Raw genomic sequence first — 25907 nt, forward strand, 5'->3', positions numbered from 1 at the left:
TTTAATGTGTTTAAAATGTATAACAATTTAAAAAACACTGAAACTAATGATTTTACAAATATACCATTTGAAGACCAGTTGTTGGGGCCCATGGCTTTAACATTTGCAGGCAGAACTAAATTTGAGGTTAGCCAGGTCTATGGACCATGTCTCAAAAATAAAACAAGAGCTACAAAAATTAATCTTAGCAAATCTTTGTTGTACATACAATTCATCTAAGGGCTAATAAAATGTTAATATCTTTTTAAACTAGAAACTCCCATCATTTTCTTCATAAATCTTAAAATCTTAGCTAATGTCAACTGAATACACTGAGTATGCATTTGTGCTTGAATAAGAAACTACTTTACCACTGTAATATTAAACGCTGGTATTGTTCAAATATTCTACCAGCTTTAGATTGACATTACCTTCAAGTGTCTGACTGAAGGTGGCTTGTAATTCATGGTTCATAAAATACAATAATAGTAATTGTAAAGTAATTATATTTATTCAAGTAAAATAAACATTTATTTAAAATACAATCTAACAAAATAGGTGGATACCAGGAGCTTAGAAAGAATTGGCAAGCAGCCTGCTTTGGAGTTAAGACTTCTACACTGTGATAAAATACTTATGAAATAGCTACAATTTTAGGTCACTTTAACACTTTTAGTGCAATGTAACTGTATACATCTCAAAGTATGAAGGTACTAACAAGTAGATTTTAAAGCAGAGCTTTTCCCCCTTTCAAAGAATGGCTAATATTTTATTACTTGTATATTTACAAAACATTATGCAAATTTCAGTATATTTTATTCCAAAACTGCATTAATTTAAAAATACACTTTAGGTGATACTTTAGTACAGACGTTACTTTTAGAGACATAGTTTATGTAAAAATATGACCCAAAGAGAGTTACCTCCTTTTACTGTTTGTTCATAAGACACACAAGCTGCATTTGGAGTCATATTTTTCATCTCTTAACAGTTGAGTCAGGAAGTTCTTGCACACAAGCATAGAGGTACTTAGATGATGTATATTTGCAAGGCTACTTTATTATTTTTTTCATTTATAGACAAAAAGCTAATCAGATAAAATGTGTTGACAGCAGCCAGATTTCACGCATCATTTCTTTCATGAGCCTTGAATAAAGACTCTAGTCCTCTGCGTATGTTGAGAAGTTCCTCTTCATGCTGTGACCAAGGGGAAAGACAATCATTTGCATAAAGATACAATTCGTGCTGAGCCCACCCGCTCCCTTAGGTTTTACATGGAGGTATCTAGAGGATTCTCCCATCATTAGCTATAGTATTCATGATACTGGAGGAAAGACTTGCAATCTTCCAAAGCTCAACATAAAAAATTTAAAAGAAAAAGTAAAGAAAATTATTCTAGAAAAAATTTTCAATGAGGACAAACCTATGCAGTTTACTTGCTCAAGCTGTGTTAGCTTGACTATAGCTTTACAACCTCTGCACCACTTAGTACTGGATGTCAGAAAGTCTCACAAGTATTTTAGTACTTAATGTAGATAAAGGTTACTATTGTTATGTACTTAAAACTTTGAGAAAACCCCTAACCATGTCTGTGTAAAGCAGGAGCATGTGTCTCTCTGGAGTGTACTTCATCCTAGAATGTAGCTGGTGGTCTACTTGACTTCTAACAACCCAACTATGCTATTGCTAACCCAGGTAACAGTTCTTCCACTAAGTAGTCTGGCTTGCTTGGCTTTTGTTAAAGTACACAGTGTTTATAAACAGCACAAACAAGTTATTTCTCCGCCTAGTTTTTACATTTGCAAATCATTATCTGTTTCCTCTGAAGGGATTCTTCATCCATCCCTCAGATACTCTTACAAGGTTTCCATAATTTAAAAACCTAAAAGTCATGAGGTCAGCTTGAACCTGCCTTCTCCAAACCTTCACAACCCCCCCCCAATAACAAAAAAATCTTTGTTTTTCCCATTAAAAACTAACCAAAAAACAAACAAAAGAAAACCAAAGAAGTAAATAAGTATGAAAAGCTTCTGAAAGAATATGACATATTAAAAAAAAAAGTAAAAAGTGTAGTGGTCCATGCCTATAATCTGAGCATTCTGAAGGCTGAGGCAGGAGGATCACAAGTTTAAGGCCAGCCTGGGCTCAAAATCAAGAACCTATTTTTTAAAACAGACAGTAAAGGACACAAAAGCCAGGTAAGTAGATGGAAGCACACACTAAGCTCACTCACCATCTCCTTAAGTAGCTTGTCTTGTAGCATTTTCATGTTTGCTTTCATCAAACACATCTGGAAACAACATATTTCTCTCATGAAATTTATCAAATTTTCACAACGAAAAGACAAGTTAGACTAACCAGCAAGGTTACAAGATAAGTATAGAAAATTTATACCTCAGATGTAAAAGCAGTGTCTTCATAAACAGAATTAAAGACAAGAAAACTTTTATCCAGTGAAGTTTTCAAAAAATGAAGCCTAATAGATAAAATGAGAATGAACTTTTTACGAATCTGCCCACATTCTACTGCTATAGTGCAGCATATGTTATATACAGAGTCTGTCCATTAAGAAATGCATACTAACCTCTCTTGCTCACTTTGGTGATATGCCTTCATCTTCTGAACTAACTTTTTCTCAGTGTCCTAAGTTTTAAGGTACACACACAAAAAAAATCCTTGTACTTTAACACAATTAAAAATTAAAACCTGGAAGTAGAATTAATGTATTTCTACTACTCTAAATTTAAGTAAAAACTGGTTATAAGTTAAGAAGACTGTATATAGTGTACACTTTTTCACATTACAAGTATTAGATGTAAAATCTCTCAGATACTCCCCACAGTAACAAAGATATTCGTTATAAACTTGTAGCCAATTTCAGAATTCAATTGCAGCTGATGTAAGATAGAACTATGCTTTAAATAACAAACAAACAATCAATCAAAAATCAATTAATCAATCAACAATGGAGTACAAACAATTTTAAAGACCTATACTTAAACTTTAAACATTAAAAAATTTTTAGAAACACAAACCACAAGCTCTTTCTCCAAGTCTTGTAAAGCCTGTGAGTCTTTTTCAATTTTTTCCAGCTCATCTACGAGAGTGGCTTGGAATTTGTCAATATTTTCATCCCTATTAAAAAGGAGCAAATTGATAGTTTTTAAACCACAGGACTCACAGCTCATAAGCGCACAGTATGCAAAGCTTACCAGACAGATTTGTGCTACAGACCTGCGTCCCCGAGCTTGATAGGTCATTGCCATCAGATGTTGTTGAGTCAATTTCAATGTCTTTGTAGTAAAATCATCCATGATTTTATGTTGGGTCTGAAAAATACTTTTAACTTAAAATTTCCTTATAAAATAACAACCTAACCAAGACTGTATTATGAAAAGTATTTTCATAACACATAAACAACTAAGAAAAACTTATAAAATTAAAAATGCAGTTATTTAAAGTCAACTTTTTATAATAAACTAGACTTAGCAGTAGCTACTTGTGTTGGCCAGGATTTGAATACAGTTCAGTTTTCTATTGTTTTAAAGAATTCCAAATTTATGGTAGTTATAAAAATTGCTACTGATCACAGTTTTGTTTTCAAGAGTATAGCTTAATACAATTTACCATTTTTCACAAAATATTTTCACCTACCAGAGACACATAAGAGTCTATAAAATTACAGATACTCTTGACCTTGGGAAAATGAAAATTAACAAATTTCAGATTGTGGGGCTGGAGAGATGGCTCAGCAGTTAAGAGCACTGACTGCTCTTCCAGAGGTCCTGAGTTCAATTCCCAATAACTACATGGTGGCTCACAGCCATCTGTAATGGGATTCGATGCCCTCTTCTGGTTTGTCTGGAGAGAGTGACAATGTACTCATACATAGAATAAATAAATAAATCTTTAAAAAATTCAGATCTTATTTTTGGATAAAAGGAAAAGTAATCAAGAGATAAGGTTGATAACATGCTAATTGTACTTATGATTGTTCAAAGAAGATAATGAACTAATTATTAGTTCAAATAAAGACGTAAGAGAATGTGATTTTCTACCTATTATTACCAAAGGTAAATAATAATTTCAGGATGTGTTTTGTATGCATCATGTCACTGGATCCTCAAAAACTAAGGCATAGTACAGATCTGGTGAAAGAAAGTTGGGAATATAAGCTGGTAGTATATATGTGTTACTTTCCATGAATGATAATCTGGGTAGTTAAGTTGAAATGTCTAAAGAGGATGAAGACATGACTATCTGTAAAATGCTCATCATGCCAGCATAAAGATCCTAGTTCAGACACCCAGCACCCACTTAAAAGCCAGCCAGTACAATATACCTGACTACACAAATTGTACCTTCATTGAGAGATCATTTCTCAACCAACCAATCAATCAGGAAGGGAAAGAAGAATTAAAGACACCTAATATAGTAGAACTTTGGCCTCCACAAGCACATATGTATGCACATGCACCAATCTGCAAAACGTGTGTATGCATATCTCAAACACAAAAACAGAAAATGTAAAATTCCTAAACATTGCAAAGACAAATTGAACAAAAAAGAATTTTTGGAAGACATATTTTAGAAGTGAGAGAGATGTCTTTCATCTGACAGTCATACCCATTTCGCATAAATGCAAATTCTGATTAATGTATGTGCAAGTTTTGTTGGCTAAGGATCAGACAAGCCATCTATTATCTACCAGAAACCTGTAGTGTTGTATGGAACTTAGAAGGTAACTCACATCAGTTTTCCTTTTATAGTCGGAGCTGATGTTATCATAAAACATTCCAGCACCTTGTAACTCCTGTTGCCAGTCCTTAGGAACAGAAAAATCTGGTGTCGATAATGAAGCTGTAATTTCAGACATGAAAAATAAAAACAATGAGCTAACATTAAGATATGTACTACCACAAAGTTTATCCTTGTCTCATTAGACTGAGAATAAAAATATTCTTCATATTTTATGTGTGTTTAAACCCTAAGCAGAGGTTTTTTTTCCATTTTTTTAATTAAAAGTGAAATCTTTGTCACATAACCTTTTGATAGGGCTATTGAGGCACAAATGACAATTAAGGTGCAACATTTGGTACTTTTAAATTTGATCCATTAATAAGGCAGAAGTAGCTGGGCAATAGTGACACACACCTTTAATCTCAGCCTTCAGGAGGCAGAGGCAGGTGGATTTCTGAGTTCAAGGCCAGCCTGGTCTACAGAGCTCATTCCAAGACAGCCAGGGCTACACAAAGAAATCTTGTATCAAAACAACAACAAAAAACAAAAACAAAACAAAAAGCAGAAGTACCTGAAGAGTATTTAGTGGCAAACTAACACTTCAAATAATTTATATTTCAGTAAGATTTAAATGTAAAACATGAAAAAATGATGGAAAAATCAGAATATTTAAGACCCAGGCTACCACTTTTACAGAAAGTCAAATTTGTGATAAAAGTCTATATCCACCTTGGACTCACCCAAAGCTGTTATTACAAAGGACTGTTTCGTTGAAGCCATCCAAACTCTAGGAAGCTACCCTGAAAGTAATTGCAGTTTGACACACTTTTGATCTGCTTACTTTTATAGGTGTGCTGATTGGAATTTTCCTTTTGACACAGTTGTTTGGGAAGCAAATGTTCCCTTTCTTCTGCCTCTTCTACTTCGGCTTCATTGGAATTACTTAGCTCATCTTCTTCTAGGTACATCCGCCTTTTGCTACCACGTCGACTAGGACCTTAAACAGTTAAAAGCTAATAGTGCTACAATTCTGATGCAACATATCTACCATCTTATTGCTTTAATACAACTATGTTAACATACACAACTTTATATTTTTTTACAACAAATTGAATGACTTGAAGTTGATATGACTTGAGATGTAGAATTCATTTAGGTGTGATTTCTAAGTAATTAGCAATTACTTTAAAAACAAGGCTGTGGCTAGAAAGATGTCTTAGTAGTTGAGAATATTTGCTACTCTTGTAGAGGATCCAGGCTCAGTTACTAGCACCTACACAGTAGCTTACAATTGTCTTTAATCCCGGTTCCAGCATAGCTGACACCTCTCCTGGGCTCTATGGACATTGCATGCACATGGAGTGTCTCCACACACACACACACACACACACACACACACACACACACGGAACTCTATCTACTACCCATCCATCTACTACCTATCTATCTTCTATCTATCTATCTATCTATCTATCTATCATCTATCTATCTTCTATCTATCTATCTATCTATCTATCTATCTATCTATCTATCTATCTATCTATCTTCAGACAGGGTTTCTCTGTGTAACCCTGGCTGTCCTAGAATGAGCTCTGTAGACCTTGAACTCAGAGATCCACTTGCCTCTCTGCCTCCTGAATGCTGGGAATAAGGTGTGTTCCACCACTACCTGGCTAAAGTAAATCTTTAAAAAGTAAGACTATGTCTACAAACCTGATACATGAGTATTGTCACTGGGCATGTCAAACCATAATTTTTCTATTTTTTCACTAGACAATGATAATGGAGATGCTGCATGATTTTCCTAAAATAAATATAAGAAATTAGAAAAGTACTATAAACACTTAAGATTCATCTTTGACTATTCATCAAACTCCCAAGCCAACAGATTTCAAATGTTGTCAAATTCTTTTCATAGCATCTTCTATCAAGCCTTTCTTTTCATTTAAAGATGACTGAAAAATAATATTTATGATAAATTAACATCAATCTCATGCTAATAGTTTTTACTTGACTTTTTTGGACATTTCTGATTTTCAGCTTCTTGTTAATAGTGTCTTTATTTTTTGAGTAAATATGGAGACACAGAAAATTTCTTGTAAAGTGACTTTTTTTCCACATTATACTTGCATTTTACTATTTGAATACAACTTTGTATAATCAGTAACTTTACTTCGATTATTATTCTTTCTTTGTTAATCTGTGTACTCTTCTAGCCAGTTAAGGGTAGCTCAGATCCTAGTTCCCCTCCAAGTTTATTTCCATATTCTATATTATACAGGTAACATATCTTTACTGATTGACCAGTGGAGTTTCATGCTAACAAGAAGTTCAGCAAATCAGATTTCTATGTAGTCATTAAGTCAGAAAGACTTATAAATATGTAAGCTCAGGAATTTTGCCCAGATATCCTCACTATTTTAAGACCTTCCTGTACTCATTTTTAAAGTTTCAATTTTTCCCATGACTAGACCATTCTACATGTTAGAAATCAGATTCTCCATTCACAGAAGCTGAAAAAAAATACTTGGTATTATGATTCTCACTGAAGACTAGCAATTTGAATTGGCATGTTACCTTTATCTTGCTTTGCATATGGTTTTCACAGCTATCTGGAGATTCAGGTTCCATATAAAGTTTCTCTGAACTATTACTGCTTACATCTGAATAGCTGTTACAATGTTGGTTTCTTTGATTATTTATCACTGAATTTGTATTTTTCGTATTCACAATAGAATTATTCTTGGTCGGAGTGTGTCTGGGCTATGAATGAATAAGACATACAGAAATCTAAGGAAGTTAGATAACTACTTAAAACAAGAAAAGAGCTGAGTGAAATAGGAAACAACTTAACATTTTAGAGAATTAACTCAATGCTAAAATTCAGAACCTACTTAAATATAATATTAATTAGTTCAATGACAGGTATCTAGCAAAGCCTGTGAGAAAAGAAGCCTGCTAGTATGGCTTCTAACTTTCAGGTACCAAGTCACTTTAACAAAAAAAAAAACTCACGGAAGCCATGAGTTGATCATATAATACAAAATTGTAATACTTTATATAATTTATCTCTACAGAAAAAAACTATGACAATCTGGGAAATTAGAGAATTCAGCAAGATCACTCAAAATACAAAATGCATTATTTTTCTTTTTTATACAAGAGCAAACTACTTACTTCTTGGCTTTTTGTTATGATAAAGCACAAAGGCAAAAGCCTTTAAAACCCCAGAAATATAAACTGGGATTTTTGTGTGTGTGTGTGTGTGTGTGTGTGTGTGTGTGTGTGTGTGTGTGTGAGAGAGAGAGAGAGAGAGAGAGAGAGAGAGAGAGAGAGAGAGAGAGAGAGAGAGAAACACCCAACAAGTGTAAAACTGAAGCAGTGTAGTATTAGCACTGATAGTCAGACTCAGTCTTGAGTTAGTTAATGTAGACATTATAAAAGGAAAACTTTAATTATTCATAGGAAATTCTGGAAGAAATGACACCTAAAAGTTTAAATCAAAATTACCATTTTCACATTAAAGAGCAATAGATTAAGGAAGAATTAGGTCTTCCTAATGTAGCCCAGGATGGCCCTAATACTTCAATCTTCCTACCTTCACCTCTTGAGTGCTAAGACTACAGGTATGTATCAAGCTCACCCACTAGAGTCTGAAACACTCTGAAGAAAACACATTTTATTAAAATCATCTGTCAGATTGGAGTTCTGGATTCCAGCAAGTGAAAGATACAATGGCATGTAGCCAATATAGGAGCAATATCCAAACCCATATTAAGAACTCCTGTAAACACTGTACCTGGTGGGTATACTGTTACAAACCTTTAATCCCAGCACTTGGGAAACAGAGACAGGTAGATCTCTAACTTATCAGTAAGTTTAAGGACAGCTAGTGCTACAGACAGAGTGAGACCCTCTTTCAAATCTTGTCAAATCCCCCCTTCCGCCAAAAAACTTCCAGTAAACTTTAAGATAAAACAATTCCATTTAAAAGTTGGAAAACATAAATCGAATTAGAGATGTAGCTTGGTGAACAATGCTTATCTAGTTTGTAAGAACTACTGGGTTCAACCCCTAGTGCCATAAAAACAAAACCAGACAATTAATTCATTGGATGTCTCAAAATTATTCATGAATGCAATGAACCAGAAAAATTCAAAGACAGACAAGAACATCAGATAGAATGCAACTGAAACTATGGAAAAGGGGCAGTCACTGTCTCAGTTCCCAGCAAGTGAATATTCAGCAAACTAAACTCGCATCAGAATAGAAAGCATTGGACTGGAGAGATGGTTCAGTGGTTAAGAACACTGACTGCTCTTCCAGAGGTCCTGAATTCAATTCCCAGCAACCACGTGGTGGCTCACAACCATCTGTAATGGGATCTGATGCCCTCTTCTGGTGTGTCTGAAGACAGTTACAGTGTACTCACATACATAAAGTAAATCTTAAAAAAAAAAAAAGAATAGAAAGCATCATATAAGGCAATTAAGGAGGTTAGAATTGCTCTGTAGTACAGCTTAAGGACAGGGCTGGTGATTCCTCCAGCTGTTCTTTTATTGTTACGATTGTTTTCGATATTCTGGGTTCTTTGCCTTCCAGATGGATTTGAGAATTGCTCTTTTGATGTCTTTGAAGAATTGTGTTGGGATTTTGATGGGGGTTGCATTGAATCTGTAGATTGGCTTTGGTAGAATGGCCATTTTTACTATATTCTGTCAATTCATGAGCATGGAAGATCTCTCCATTTTCTGAGATCTTCAATTTCTTTCTTGAGAGACTTGAGGTTATTCTCATACAAGTCTTTTCACTTGTTTGGTCAGAGTGACTCCAAGATATTTTATATTATTTGTGGCTATTGTGAAGGGAGTTGTTTCCCTACTTTCTTTCTCAGCATGTTTATCATTTATATAAAGGAAGGCTACTTATTTGAGTTAATTTTATATCCAGCCATTTTGCTAAAGTTGTTTATCAGCTGGAGAAATTCTCTGGTAGAATTTTTGGGGTTGCTTATAGATACTATCATATCATCTACAAATAGTAATACCTTTATTTTCCAAACTGTATCCCCTTGATGTCTTTTTGTTGTCTTACTGTTCTAGCTAGCACTTTGAGTACTATATTGAATAGATATGGAGAGAGTGGACATCCTGGTCTTGTCCCCAGTTTTAGTGGGATTGCTTCAAGCATGTCTCAGTTTAATTTGATATTGGCTGTTGGTTTGCAGTAAATTGCTTTTATTATGTTTACATATGGGTCTCAAATTCCTGATCTCTCCAATACGCTCTACTACAGAGTAGTAGTGATAAAAACTGCATGGTATTGGTACAGAGACAGATACATTGATCAATGGAATAGAATTCAAGATCCAGAAATAAAACCACACACTTATGGACACTTGATCTTTGACAAATAAGCCAAAAATATAAAATGGAAAAAAGAAAGCATCTTCAATAAATGGTGCTAGTCTAACTGGCTATCTGTAAGTAGAAAAATGAAAATAGAGCCATATTTGTCACCTTGTACAAAACTGAAGTCCAAGTCGATCAAGGACCTCAACATAAAACCAGATACACTGAATTTAAGAGAAGGGAAAGTGTGAATGAGCCTTGAACTCACTGGCACAGGGAAAAAACTCCTAAACAGAACTCCAATGGCTGAGGCTCTAAGATCAAGAATTGATAAATGGAACCTCATGAAACTGGAAAGCTTCTGTAAGACAAAGGACATAGTCAATAAGACAAATCGGCAACCTACAGATAGGGAAAAAAATCTTCACTAACCCCACATTCAATAGAGGGCTAATATCCAAAATATATAAAGAACTCAAGAAGCTAACCACCAAAAAAACCCAAGCAACCCAATCAAAAAGTGGGGAATAGAACTAAACAGAATTCACAACAGAAGCATCTCAAATGGCTGAGAAGCACCTAAAGAAATGTTCAAAGTCCTCAGTGATCAGGGAAATACAAATCGAAACAACCCTGTGATTCCACCTCACACCAATCAGAATGGCTAAGATTAAAACCTCAGGTGACAACACACGTTGGCAAGGATATGGATAAAGAGGAACACTCTTCCATTACTGGTGGGATTGCAAACTGGTACAACTCTGGAAATCAACCTGGTGGTTCTTCAGAAAATTGGAAATAGATCTACCTGAAAACCCAGAAATATCACTCTTGGGAATATACCCAAAAGATGTCTCACCATGCCACAGGGGCACATGTTAATAGTGGCCTTATTTTTGATAGTCAGAAGCTGGAAACAACCCAGATGTCCCATGACAGAAGACTGGATACAGAAAATGTGGTTCATCTACACAATCTTGGAATACTACTCAGCTATTAAGAACGAGGACATCCCGAGTTTTGCAGACAAATAGATGAAAACAGACAATATCATCCTGAGTGAGGTAACTCAGACACAAAAAGACATTCATGTTTTGTACTCACTAATAAGTGGATATTAGCAACAACAACAAAAATACAGAATACCCAAGATACAGTCCACAGAACTCAAAAGGTCAACAAGCTGAAGGGCCCAAGAGAGAACATCTCAGTCCCTCTTGTAAGGGAGAAGAAAGCAATCACAAGTGGGGTGGAAGGGAGGGACCTGGGATGGAAAGTGGATAGGGTTGGAGGGAGAGAGGGGAACCTGATCTGGTTTGGGGTGAGGGAAAAGGTCTGAAATCCTGAGAACCAGCAGAAAAAAAAATGAAAACAGGCAACCTAGGGAGTTAGGAGGTTGGGGGGACCCTCCAGAATGCACTAGAGATCTGGGAGGTGAGAGAGTTTCAGGACTCAAGGGGAGGGACCTTAGATGAAATGCCAGACAGTAGGGAGAGGGAACTTATAGAGCTCACCTTCAGCAGGAAGACAGGGCATCAATTGAGGGAGGGGGTTGCCATCCCGCAGTCAAAACTCTGACCCATAACTGTTCCTGTCTGAAAGAACTACAGGTATGGAAATGGAGAGGACCCTGAGAAAAAGAAGGTCCAGCAACAGGCCCAAAGTGGGATCCAGGTCAAGGGGAGGTCCCAAGGTCTGACACTATGGATGGAGCACTCACAAAAAGGGACCTATCATGACTGCCCTCTGGAAGACCCTACAACCAGCTGAAAGTGTCAGATGCAGATATTTGTACCCAACCAATGGACAGAAGCTGATGACCCCTGTGGTTGAATTAAGGGAAAGGCTGAAAGAAGCTGAGGAGGAGGGCAACCCTGTAGGAGAACCAGCAATCTCAATTAATCTGGACCCCTGAGATCTCTCAAACACTGGACCACCAAAAAGGCAGCACGTACCAGCTAATATAAGGCCCTCAACACATAGACAGCAAAGGACTGCTGGGTCTGGGTTCAATCAGAGATGATGCACCTAACCTTCAAGAGACTGGAGGCCCCAGGGAGTTTAGAGGTCAGGGGATATGGGGGTGGAGACATCCTCGCAGAGACAGTGGGGTGGGAAGAGGTATGGGATGTGGAACAGTCAGAGGGTGGAAGGAGGGACAGGGATAAAATCTGGAGTGTAAAAATAAATAAATAAATAAATAAATAAATAAATAAATACATAAAAGGTTAGAATAACTAAATATACATAGACATTTACAAAGTGCCATATGAAGGGTTTAAGGGATGCAGAAAAAAACATGATAGAATCTAATAGGATACTAGCTGGCATGCTGGTATCTGTAGAAAAATGAGTCTTGCAAAGGGGAGGGCTGATAAGTTAGAGCAGGACATTCTCCTACATTTGCTTTAAAAAGCATAGAACTATTCTGAATTATCTGGCATACTGACAGTTTAACCTAAGATTTTGTTTGTAAAATAACCTCTATAAGACTACTGGTTGGAAAAAGTGGAGGTGGGGTGGGGGGCTTAAATCATCTAGAAATAAAAAACCTTCATCTAAAAGCAGTAGGTCAGATGGTACATTATATCAGCAGTTTAAGATCTCTGATACAAGTGTGTTAAGTAGCTATTGTGCTTTTTTTTTCAGTGATGGTATTGTATTCTTGGTCCTCATTCATGCTGGACAAGTGCTCTAAGTGATACCTTCAAGCCCTAAACAGTCATTAATACCATTTTATTAGAAGCAATGGTTAGTACCTATTGAGTTTTAAAGCTCCTTATATAACTAAAGAGTCGAGCAACATAGTTTTCAATTACATTCTTTTCAATTTTGTCAGCTTATGAGTTTAATAGCTAAAACTTATTAAAGGATATATAAACACTGAATAATAAATATGCAATACATATTTGGTAAACTACAGGCAAGTTACTTACCACTTTCAGATGCATATGATAAAAGAAAATTATATTCTTACCAAAAAGGGCAGTCCTGAAGGTGAGCAACTCTTTCTCACACATACTGCACTGGTCTCATTAATTCTGGGTGATTTTTCCCAACCTACAACTCTATTGTTTCCATTTAAGAATTCAGGTGACACAGCTTTTGGATAAGGTGAAAGAGATTTTGTGATGTAGTCATAGTCCTGAGTAAAATCCCTTTCTGTTATTTTCTCTGTACCTAGATTCCCCAGAAACACAAACATACAAAACAGTATTATTGTTCATGCTTGCTCTAGAATGGGCATGACAGATTTAATAACTTATCAAATCCTCAAAGGTTAAGTATATTTTTAAAAAATATCAACTATATTTGAAATACTAAAACTTTGAAAAGTGCCCAATTGAAAATTCTGAACTTACAAAAACAATTTAAACAAAAATATTTACAGTATGAGATTAAATATAATGATCAACTTGTTATGTTAAATATCTTAATATAGTAACCTCTATAAAGTAAGAGAAGTTTTACAAAGTCAGTTGGTCTAAGTCACTTACTAAAAATGAGTACAGTAAGTCTGGGGGAGACAGCTCAGTCAGTAAAGTGCTTGTAGCATAAACCCATCAGGACCCGAGTTCATCCCCTGGACCCACAAAAAAAGCCAGGTGTGGTGAAACATGCCTATAATTCTAGAGCTTGGGAGGTGAATCTCTGAGCTCACCAGTCCACTAGACATTCTATCTGGTGAGCCCAGGTATCAGTGAGACCCACTTTTCTTAAAAAGTTGGGGAATATTCTACATACACACGTACATAATACTTGTACCACAATTTTAAAAAGAGGACCTAATTTTTAATATAAATCAATTCTTAGTTTTCAGCTCAGTCAAGGTATATGCATCTGTCTTAGCTCATCTAATGTGACAGTGATTCTGAGTATTGAAAAAAATGAAAGGATCTTGCAGCTACTTTAGGGGAAAAATATATGTTAAGTCTTGAATTTAACTGAATGTAGATATTTGGATTGCTTTAAAAGAGCCTCACAGGAACTTAGTTTTTATAATGGAAAGACATAAGTTAAATCTCTAAGAATATGAATTTTCATTACCAATTATTTAAAAATAATAGAAAAATCTCTATTTTTTCTGAAGGTAATCTGTGAATTCACAGAATCATCACAATATTCCTTAAACTTTTTTCAGTGAATTGTATAAAGGATCCCATAGAGTTCTTATGTTAATATTTTAGCTTAAAGTATATTAGAATTATGTTGTTACATCTTCATAGTTTTAGTTTATGAGTGTTAAGCATTTCCACATTGAATCATTTGATTTTTAACATCCTAAGATGACAACCTTGGATATTCTATTATGTTCTCGAGTTGGCAAAAAAACCACCACCACCACCAACAACAACAAAAACCCAAATTATTAGCACTAACTGGTTTAAAATGAACTTTTTAGCTCTTATCTCAGATATCACAAAATCAGTCTTTAAATATTTTCACAGACTCACAAAAAGAAACTGTTAAGTACTCTAGTAAAATGCAAGGGAAATGCAGAAACACTGACATCGCATCACTTCCACAGATGATGAGCTCCCAGACAGAGATGCAGAAGACAGGTACAGACTGTCTTCTCTCCCATCTCCCAGCTTAGATGAGTTTTTCTGTTCCTCTGATGCCTGTCTTTTCAGTGCTTCTGTATTGAAGACTTTCTTGGGCAGTTTCTTTGCTTGGGCTCTGGAATGGATAGTCTCCTCCTAAACACACCAGTAACTTCAGATTATACTCAAATACACTTAAACAACTGGACATATATGTTATACTACAACACTGATTTACTCATTACTATATAAGACCATAACATGAACTTAGATATTAGCAAAAATATGTTCCAGAATACTAGAAAAATATATTGACTACATAGACTATAATTGTCTGCAATAGAATACTGTTAAGGGTTCAAAGTTTAGAGAAAGTTTAGGTATGCAGTTTAGAGAAAACAGAATTCCTAAACTTCATAGTGCTTGAGACACTAAGAAGTCTGCGTGCCAGGTTGGTGCAAGGTGACATACATGACTAAGACTGTGGATCAGATCAAAAGCACATGAGAAACTCAGGTCTTTGCTTGGAGTAAAAAATAATAGAGAATTCATTATAGATTTATTATAGATTATTATTTATTATATATAAGATCTTCTGGGAAAGATCTTAAAAAGGCATTTTAAAAATGGATAAGATGTTCATAGCAGCCTTATTTATAATAGCCAGGAGCTGGAAAGAACCCAGATGTCCTTCAACTGAGGAATGGATTAAAAAAATGTGGTATATTTACACAATGGAGTATTACTCAGCTATTAAAAACAATGAATTTGAGAGGTTCCTAGGTAAATGGATGGAACTAGAAATTATCATACTGAGTGAGGTAAGCCAATCACAAAAGAACACACATGGTATTCACTCACTGATTATTGGATATTAGCCCAGAACCTTAAAATGCCCAAGATGCAACTCACAGGCCACATGAAGTCCATAAAGAAGGAAGACCAAGTGGGGGTGATTCGGTCCTTCTTAGAAGGAGCAACAAAATACTCAAGGGAGCAAATATGGAGACAAAGCGAGGGACAAAAACTGAAGGAGGGGCCGTCTGAAGACCTTTCCACCTGAGTATCCATCCCATGTGCAGTCACCAAAGGTAGATGCTGATGTGGAAGTCAGGAAGTGCATGCTGATAAGAGCCTGATATGGATGTCTCCTCAGAGGTCTTCAAGAGTCTGACATATTCAGAGGCAGATGCTCACAACTAGCCATTGAAGTGATCATGGGGTTCTCAATGGAGGAGCTAGAGTGAAGACTGAAGGAGCTGAAAGGATTTGTGGCCCCATGAGGAGAGCAACAATACCAACCAACCACAGCTCCCAGGGTCTAAACCACCAGCCTGGGAGCACTTATGGAGGGATCCAGGGCCTTAGCTGAATATATAAGAGTGGAGGGCCCTGCTGGGCACAGGTGGAAGATGAGATCCTTGACCTCATGAAGGCTGGACGCCCCAGGGGGTGGGAGTTTTGAGGGTGGGGAGGTGGGAGTGGAGGGATAGATAGAGGTTACATCCACAAAGAAGAAGGAGGAGGTGTGAGGGGATTGGGGGTTCCTGGGTGGGTGGGGGATGGGGTAAGGGGACAGCATATGAAATGTAAATAAAACATCCAATAAAAAAAAATGGATAAGATGAATGGCTTAGAAAGACATATTTGATGGTAGGTATGATAACATTAAAGCAAGAAGTAATAGAAAATATAGTGATTATTGTCAAATCCAAAGGAAACTTCACTTCTTCAAATTCTGACGGTTAGACAAAAGCCAGTATTCTTTAGGAAGCCAGTTCCTCTATACCAAGGAGCCAGATTCCTTATCACAGGGGCAAAGAGACAAATAGCTATTGAAAATTCCTGTAGCATGCTGGCCTTCAAGTACCTATTAAACATTTAAGAGTCCATGCTGGCATCCCACTTTCTCTCATGCCACTTCTTACCCTAAACTTCTCCAGCTCAGAACCTTCCCTGCCCCCAGCTTTTCCTTATAACTCTGCTATTTTGGCTCTGTTTTTTCTCTCTCAGTCTCTTCTTTTGTGCTCTTTTGGTCTTCATTGTCCTCCTCACATACTCTTTGTCTTCATCCCTTTCCCCTGCCTCCTCTCATGGCCATGTCCAGTCTGCTGGCCTTGTTCAGTCTAATACACCGCCGACTCCCCCCCCCCCGCCTTTGGATTTGTCCAGATGCATCTGGCTATACTTTCCCCTGATATCTATAATTAAAACCTTCCACTTAACTATAATTTGGAGCAGTCATGTTAATCAGTTTATACAACTATGTTATAATGTCTTTAAAGTGTTTCAGGCAAGTGAAAACAAGAACACAAACAAACAAGAGGAAATGATGTTTTAATGGGTTAAGATCAACATAGTGTTAGTTGTCAAATCTGATGTTTAGCATCTGATTGTATGGGCTCGAATTCTCTCTACCACTTCCTCAATATGTGGATTTTTATATTTTGAGCCTCAGATTCTCACTTGAACTTAAGATGAAAATACAGTAATTAACCATCTACATATAAAATTTTAAGGTAAATCTGTAAAGTGGTTAAAACTAGCAACATGCATGTTATAGGCATATATGAATACAAACAAAATATTTAGTATTAAGAAAACTAAACTTAGAAATTATCAATTTTAATTGTATTTATTTACCTTTTTTGGCAGTTTATCTTTAAACAAATATGAACAATCTTTTTCACTCTCTGGCTCCGATTCTGAAGTTGAGAGATCTTTGTAATTTTTTTTTGTTTTTGTTGCTCTTCGTGGAAGCCTGGTTCTCCCATCTACAATTACTTCATAATCCTTTTTTGTAATGTTTTTATTGAGTACCTTTAGGAGAAAAGTTTCTGAATACTGTAACATTAGTAACAGATGTATCAGAAATATAAACTATTTACTATAAAAATGGCACACTGACAATTGTATATACAATATATGTAGGAATGAAATAATTCTTGATTAGAAAAACTTAAGTGGTTGTATTTTATGTTGCCATTCCTATCATCTATCACTGTTTTATTCCTATCATGCAACATCTACAACGATAAATATTCTTCAAATTTAAGTGTGTGAGTATGCACATGTGTGCAGGCACACACATCTAGAACCAGAATTAAATAGATTCAAAATACAGACAGTGACTACAAATAAAATGTGTGAGAAAATAATGCAATGTCGGGATCAAGATCAGCTATAGAAACTGGTAAGAAAATTACGGCACGGCATGTTATTGTTATAATAAACACTGAAAGGTACATTATCTCTTGGTTACCATTGTGGATCTTGGCCGTCCCTTTTCCATGGATGATCCTGCAATTTAGAAAAATAAGATTAAAATTTTCAACCAATAAAAATTTCAAAACATTTCTGGAAGTATAAATTTAAAGTAATAAAATAATGAGCCCCTCGCCCTCAGTACTTGTAAATATTTAATAGGCTTCCCTGCTTCATGTGACTTCAGGCCACCATGACATGTTTTTAGTTCTTAATCTAATTTTTTTCTTCTGGAGAATGTGGTCTTTAGAGCTGCCAGGCTACTTTGGAGCACTCCCTTTCCCGACACTTTGTAGCAGCCAGACTATACTACATCACAATGGGACATGTATCTTTAGATTCATTCAAAAACTTAAATATTCAAAATGGTAACTTATTAGTGTTTGTTAAAGTGTAAATTGCCTGCCTCCCTTTATGTATTATCAAACTTTTAAAGAATATATCACCCATGAATCTACCTTTAACTTTAGGAGTCTCTGGGTAATGTGGAATCTACATGATCTCTTTACTGTCCCTGATAATCCCAATGGAATCACTTTCCTGAAATCTGTTCTCATTCATTTGCTTAAAAAAATTCACTTTAGGTGTTTCTAATCAGACATCAAACTTCCTAACATAGTATATCCTGTATGACTGCCCATGATTTGCTTTACTTTGTACAATATCACTTTCCTAGGACTTACCCACATTACTGATAACAGTTTTAGTCACATTTCCTTCTTGTTTTTCAAGCACAATGTATGCCATCTTTTTACATTTCTTTGAGAACTAAAAGTGGGATTATCAGTGTCAGGGAAGCAAAGCTTATTTACATGAAAAGTCTTCTAATATAGTCAATAAACAAGTTCATACATATTAAGCTTACCATCCAACCATTGCAACAAAATAGTTGTCACAGAAGAATTTTCTAAATATTTATTGACTTCAATATTTAAAACACCTATTACCACACTGAGTCCTAATCTTCATGTTTTAAATAAATATCTTCAACAGTAGCCTCTAAGAAAGCATCTGCATTTTACATTTCTCCAAAGCTTCTTCTAAACACACTGTTTCAAAGTCCAAATTCGGACCAGATCTAGCCTCATCTTTCGCTATTTTTTGATGAATATAATGTATCCTAGCTACCTCAATTTTTCATTCCCTGACCATACTATACATACTATATATTTCATACTTGTTTTACATATAATTCTGCTTCTTCTTACAACTGGTTGGACTCTTCCACCTTCTGCAACAGTCACCCAGCATTTCTAAACATATGTCAAAACTCACATCTATTTCAACTTCTTTCTAAGCCAACTCTCCTTTGACTGGCCATTTTTAATCTTGAAATAAAAGCTGATTTCCTTAAAGTAAATGTAAATTTAATTTACAAGGCCCAGAGCATTTTATAGAACTGAATAAAATTATTTGCAACATAATCTAAAAAGTAATTTCTTACTTGATTTTCTACTTTTATATTTTTTTGTATTTTTATTTCTACTATAATCCATTAGTCTTTTTGATTTTGGTTCTCTTAGCCAGCTAATGTCAGTCTTGCTGTCATCACATCCACATTCTGTTTCAGTGTCACTGAAGAGAGTTTTCTTCTCATGACTTAACGTCTATAGAAAGAAAATAAAAAAAATCATGTCTTAGTATATGACATACATAGTAAGGCAAGCTCCTACATACTCCAAATAATAAACAAAATGCTGGTTGAGTTTTGCCAGTTTTGTTGTTGTCTGCTTGTTCATTCAGGACAGGTGAGGGTGCAAACTCAGGGCCATTTATATGCTATGCAAAAGTTTTACCACTGTGGTACATCCTTAGGTATAATTTTTAAAAACATTCCATGATTTATCATAAATGGATTTTTATTTCTCATATCGTCCATGGTTAGGCAGATGCTGCAGTGAACAGTCAATGCCAGTTAACTCAAGTCCTCATTTCCACAATATTCATTTATACAAAGAGAATGCTCAGCACAGCCCAACATAGCAGTCTTGGTTTTCTTCATCTTGAAGTCTTGTCCCAAGTCCCAACTTCCAATGGAGTACATTTAGCAACAAAAAGGACCATTTTTTTTAGTTTATCCTCACACTAAACTGCCTGAGAAACATATATGAAAAGTTTTAAAATTGTCATAGGATTGGCTATGCCATCATGGTTTTCAAGGTACCATTTTCCAAACTAGTTTAGACCACTTTGGTAACTGTTCATTAACTTGAAATTCTCTCATTTCAATCCTAGTTAAGTGAGGACAGGTCTCATTGTATGTCCATCATATCTGTAATAATTTGTGTTCTGCATCAAGTGAACTATATACAATATGAGAGTCTGTCAGGAGGGTGAAGACTGAATGATCTGTTGGGAAAACATCAAGGCATTGCTGCTCTCTTGGTAACTTCATTTTATCTGTTACTCTTTGTATCTTTCTTGCTGTTATACAAATCATGTAAGTTACCTTTTTTGAGCCAGCATGGCTTCCATCTTCAGGTTCTTCTTCTTATTTTGTCCCTTTTCAGTGTTTCCACGCCCACTGTTATCCAGTGCATTCACACTACTTTGATTAGATGTGAATGAGTGAAGAGAAATTTGAACAACTACATTCTTTCACTGTAATTGTTGATGGGCTAAATAATCTTGGCAGTTAATTTTGAAAGCATGAAATTGTCAATATCATATCCAGATTTATAAGGAAAAGAAGTCTAACTTTCTTTAGTTTGACTTTTCTACTATATAGATTTTGTAGGTAGAGCAGTAAGTTTGGGGACTAAGCCTTTATTAACACTTAGACTAGCTCATTGTTAACAGGCTATGACTTGAGGTTCCTGCTACTGAGAATCTAGACTCAAAACTTTCAATGTTACTTTTCTTAATGACCACCACCCTTTGTTTTCTAGATTCAGGACTTAGAAGATATTCTCAAGCATCTACAAATAAAGATGAATGTTTGTTTCTTCTTCATCTTCAGGATTTAAATGTAGAAAACTCTTAGCCCCAAATTCATACTGCCCTTTTGCTTCCTTTACTCCTGTTTCTTGGGTATGTTGGTTTTTTTTTTCCCATGGATCCCTGGAGATTTTTCCAGAACGAAAACCCACTACAATAAACTGGATGCCACCATTCAGTGTCATACTGGCTCATGTGTACACCCCTCCATTTGTTAACCTATCAAAATTCCCTCCATGAAGGCATCCAGTACCAGAATCAAAGCTACCCGAAGAGTTGTCATCAACTACATCATGATTTTACATCCATGAAAACTTCAGATCACGTTTCAAACGACAATGACACCGTCTCTGACAATGTGTGTGTTAGGGAAGCTGAGCAGATGAAGCGGGGCACACTGAACATCACTTTTAGGTCTAGTCTAACCTCACGGGCATGTCCTAATCCCAACAGTACTATACAGGTAACAGTACTCTCTACAACACTTGTATGATTTCCTGGTTTCACTTTTTATTTTGTAGTCCCTGAAATGTTATACAATAAAGATCCTTAACCCAAGACAACTTGACAGAGCTACCTGTATTTCAGTTTTTAAAATTTCATATGGCTACCTCTTGAATTAGCCATGCTCCTTGAAGAGCAAAAATCTCTTCATTATTCTATATATATATATGGTGTTTTACTTATCTACTTCAGATAAAATATCCAATCTATGAGCCAAAACATAGTAACAGAGTCTCGAATCTGACTGTGAACTGTTTGCCTGCACACATGGAACTGGCACTGGAATGACAGATGGTTGAGGGCTGCCATGTAGGTGCTGAGAACTAAACTTGGGTCCTCTAGAAGAGCAGCCAGTATAGCTCAACCTCTGAGCTATCCTCTTACAGCCCCGAAAGCTATTTTTAAGCACCAGCATGTATTAAAATACATTTCTAGTTCACTAATCTCAAGTATTACAATGTCTAAAAGAAATAATCTTTTAACGGTTTCATTTGTGTGGGGTGTGTGTGTGTGTATTAAGCCATATATATATATATTTTTTATCTGCAGAGTCCAGAAGAGAGTATCAGATTCCATGAAACAGAAGTTACAGATGGTTTGTGTTCTGCCGAATGCACGTGCTAAGAACCAAACTCAGATCTTGTGAACAGTATCAAGAATACTTAATCACTAAGCTGAGCTCCCACTGTAGCACAAGAAATAGTGTTTTTAATTGCCATATTACATGTTATAACTTACTCTTTTATCTTTTGTTTTGAGAGAAGGGTCATGTTCATCATGATTCCTTACATCTACCCTGGAGGAACAAAAATACACATTAATTTTAAACATGTATCATATTTTGTTTTCTTCTAACAGAACACACTGGAAAATTCCTAGGATTTCAGATTTAACTCTTTCACTAGTTTTAGCATTATCTGGGTAATTATGGCCAGATTATTAATCCTTTCTGACCTCAGTTTTTAAAAATGAGTTTGAATAAAGGACTAATTTTTCAACTCTATGATCAAAGTCATAATATTCAAATTACCAATCTTTTACATATTCAATTTAAAAATAAGTGCTGATGTAACAATCACAGCTAGAGTAATCATGACAGTGGGATCTTAATGCCCTCCTTTCATATGTCAAAAACTCAGACAGTATTAAAGGACATTGTTATTTAAAAGAAAGCAAATAGAGATAAATAGAATGTGATCTATTGAATTATAATTTTAAAAAACTTACATTTTTAGTGAATTATCTATACTGGCTTCTCTAGTTGTAGCTTGAAATTCTTGGATCTAAACAAAAAAGAAACAGAAACAAAGAAAAAAGACTTATGTCAAAAATAAGAGAAATGCAAAGGAAAAAATGATCAAAATCTAGTTTCTTCATTTATAAGACTTGTTCATTAATATCAGCTTTCCATAGTATTTGTTGTTTAAAGCTAAACACACAGTAAAAGTAGACTGAGAGCAAAACAACCTAGAGTATATTTTTCACAGTAAAGACCAATGTTTTTCTTGTGATAATGCTTTATGGCAAACATTTCTCACATTCTCAGAGACTAGAACTTTTTTTGCTGGACCTTACTCCTATAGTAAATAATACATGTTGAGGTGACTTAAGACTGCTTACCTATAATTTACTCAACCTTTTTTTTCAACTTCCCTTTAAGAAAACAACATAACAAAGAACTTTACTTGCCTTAGATTTCCCATGTAATCAACTTTTACCACCTGATACAATGCTTATCTGTAATCTTAAATTATGTACTCTTCCATGTCAGACTCAGAATAAATTCATGAGTACTCTAATAATCATTTGCTAAAGACAGCAAAAATAATAGATTGAAAGCATTCTTATAAAATGAACATTCACCATAATGTTGAACACAATATGTGGCTATCTCCTGATATAAAAATGTTAAAATCTGTTATAGATTTCTGAAAGTGCCCTCATTCCTTCCCTAATGTGATGCTTTCTGTGCTGTTCAATAAACATAGACCAAAAAACCTTTTGTTAGGGGCATATAGACACAGTGACACAGACACAAGAAGAGATTCACAAGACAACCTTCAGACAGGCAAGGATTCAGACTCAAAACAGACAGAGGAAGATGTAAGAAATAGGGAGAAAGCATTAAATAACAAGGGAAACATTTTGGTTTCTTTTTTCAATGGGACACAACACACTGCTGGTGATCCTGAGCTTCTTATTAATGCATTCAAATGAATCACAATTTTTTTTTAAAGAGGAAGTCTAAGTTACTGGAAAGCCCCAGTTAACTCATTTTTCTATATTTAAAAAATAGAAAAAAACTACCTAGATATACTTATGCTTGCTATCCAAATATAACATTTCATATTTTAAACACTGTAAAGTATATGTATCTCAAGATGCATCTCACACATATGCTCATAACTGGATATAGCTGTAAGGTGAATACAGAAGAACTAGGCACAAAATCAGTGGATTTCTAGCTTACTCCAAGTTTTATAACAGGCTGATCAGCACCATTCAAGCTGAAATTATATACATCATTCCTGTGAAAAACAAAGATAAATGTTAGCACCACTATATAAGGAAAACATCCAGTCTCTTCAAATAAGAAACACTTATGAAAATTTACTTACAATGGACATTCAGAAGTAACATTAACCACAGTCGTCTTCAGTTTTCTGTAACTCTTTCGCTGAACCTTTTGCAAAACATGAAAGAGGTTTATACAAAAACATGTAAACATGAGAATGCTAGCTGTATCAGTTAAGTCACATGTGCAACTGAATTGTGACACATTTTATAGTTGTGCATTCAACTAACACAAATCTAGTATTTGTAACATTTTCCTTAGTAAGAATGAATCAGACATGTTGATCAATAGAATAGAATTGAAGACCCAGAAATAGAACCACACACTTATGGACACTTGATCTTTGACAAATAAGCCAAAAATATACAACAGGGAAAAAAAAGCATCTTCAATAAATGGTGCTGGTATAACTGGCTATCTGTATATAGTAGAAAAATAAAAATGTCACCTTGCACAAAGCTCAAGTCCAAGTGGATCAAGGACCTCAACATAAAACCAGATACATTGAATCTAAGAGAAGGGAAAGTGTGAATGAGCCTTGAACTCATTGGCACAGGGGGAAAATTCCTAAACAGAACTCCAATGGCTGAGGCTCTAAGATCAAGAATTGATAAATGGGACCTCATGAAACTGGAAAGCTTCTGTAAGACAAAGGACATAGTCAATAAGACAAATCGGCAACCTACAGATAGGGAAAAAATCTTCACTTACCCCACATTTGATAGAGGGCTAATATCCAAAATATATAAAGAACTCAAGAAGCTAACCACCAAAAAAACCCAAGCAACCCAATCAAAAAGTGGGGAATAGAACTAAACAGAATTCACAACAGAAGCATCTCAAATGGCTGAGAAGCACCTAAAGAAATGTTCAAAGTCCTTAGTGATCAGGGAAATGCAAATCAAAATGACCCTGAGATTCCACCTCACACCAATCAGAATGGCTAAGATCAAAACCTCAGGTGAAAACACATGTTGGCAAGGATGTGGATAAAGAGGAACATTCCTTCATTGTTGGAGTCCCCATGGAGTGGGGAAGTCTGGTGGAGTGCAGGGTGGGGACATCCTCTTGGAGACAGGGTTGGGGGTAGGAGGTTTGGATGTGTCAGAAGACAGACTGGGAGGGGGATAAAGACTGGAATGTAAAAAAAAAGATTAAAGAATAAAATAAAAAGAAAGAAAAGAAAAATATACTATTATTTCCCCGAAAAGAATCAATTGAGTAAAAACATCTCCCAACCAAACTACTGTCTTGCAAAGATAGTTTAAAAATAAACAAAAAATCCTAGTAAGTTCTATGTCTCTACTCAATTCAATAATCAGTAAGCAGCAGAGACAAAGTAGGTTTCTGAACAAGAGCAGGACATGGTTAAAGTTGGAAATTTTGGAAAGTAAAGAAGGTAGTGTTTGGATATAATGAAAGGTCTGGCACAAAACATGCTATAAAACAAAGAAAACTATACATGACTAGTGTAATGGCAAACTAAGAACTGGAGAGCAGATCCTTGAAGTTTAACAAGTTAAGTGAACATGTTAAAAAAAAACTATAAGTGGTAAGTCAAAGAGAATCTGTGTTTTTAAGCCTAGACAAGTAATACATATTTTAACAAAATCAAGATTCCAGGATTTGTCAGGATAGATGGGATCAGCTAGAAAAACAAAACAAAAACCAGTTAAGATATTGTGATAGATAAAACCAGACTAAATCATAGACCCCTAAAGGAAAATACCAGGTCTCTATTTGAAACTATTTTCATGGTATGGGGCTTACCTAGTGCTGTAGACATGATAGGCCAAGAACTAGACACCACAGAGGTATAACCTTAGTTGTCTTCTTTTGAGACAGAGTCTCACTAAAAGTTATTTATCTAGGTAGTCCCTAAACTTGCGATTCTTCTGCCTTAGCTTTCTGAGTAACTGGAATTATAGGAGTATACCACGTGGTCCAGTTTAAACAGAACATTTCTTTAGAAAACATAAAGTTAAGAACTATTTTAAGCCGGGCGGTGGTGGC

General features: G+C 35.5%; 1 protein-coding gene across 1 annotated transcript in view; it reads right to left on the reverse strand.

Annotated features, from left to right (window-relative positions):
• Positions 1–1019: 1019 nt before the first annotated feature.
• Sycp2 (synaptonemal complex protein 2) overlaps positions 1020–25907 on the reverse strand; it is a 69075-nt gene continuing 44187 nt past the window's right edge. Inside the window, exons 26-44 of the mRNA XM_028774115.1 lie at positions 23938–24002; positions 23790–23847; positions 22547–22602; positions 22058–22115; positions 19323–19485; positions 17877–17914; positions 17258–17434; positions 14581–14770; positions 13048–13250; positions 7297–7482; positions 6433–6523; positions 5561–5716; positions 4730–4839; positions 3214–3308; positions 3015–3114; positions 2564–2622; positions 2374–2455; positions 2213–2269; positions 1020–1176 (exon numbers count right to left, since the gene is read on the reverse strand). Coding sequence (XP_028629948.1) covers positions 1102–1176; positions 2213–2269; positions 2374–2455; positions 2564–2622; positions 3015–3114; positions 3214–3308; positions 4730–4839; positions 5561–5716; positions 6433–6523; positions 7297–7482; positions 13048–13250; positions 14581–14770; positions 17258–17434; positions 17877–17914; positions 19323–19485; positions 22058–22115; positions 22547–22602; positions 23790–23847; positions 23938–24002 — 2019 coding nt within the window. The 3' untranslated portion in view covers positions 1020–1101. The remainder of the gene's footprint in view (positions 1177–2212; positions 2270–2373; positions 2456–2563; positions 2623–3014; positions 3115–3213; positions 3309–4729; positions 4840–5560; positions 5717–6432; positions 6524–7296; positions 7483–13047; positions 13251–14580; positions 14771–17257; positions 17435–17876; positions 17915–19322; positions 19486–22057; positions 22116–22546; positions 22603–23789; positions 23848–23937; positions 24003–25907) is intronic.

The sequence above is a fragment of the Grammomys surdaster genome, unplaced genomic scaffold (assembly GCF_004785775.1).
Source record: "Grammomys surdaster isolate TR1022 unplaced genomic scaffold, NIH_TR_1.0 238, whole genome shotgun sequence".
Lineage (NCBI taxonomy): Eukaryota > Metazoa > Chordata > Mammalia > Rodentia > Muridae > Grammomys > Grammomys surdaster.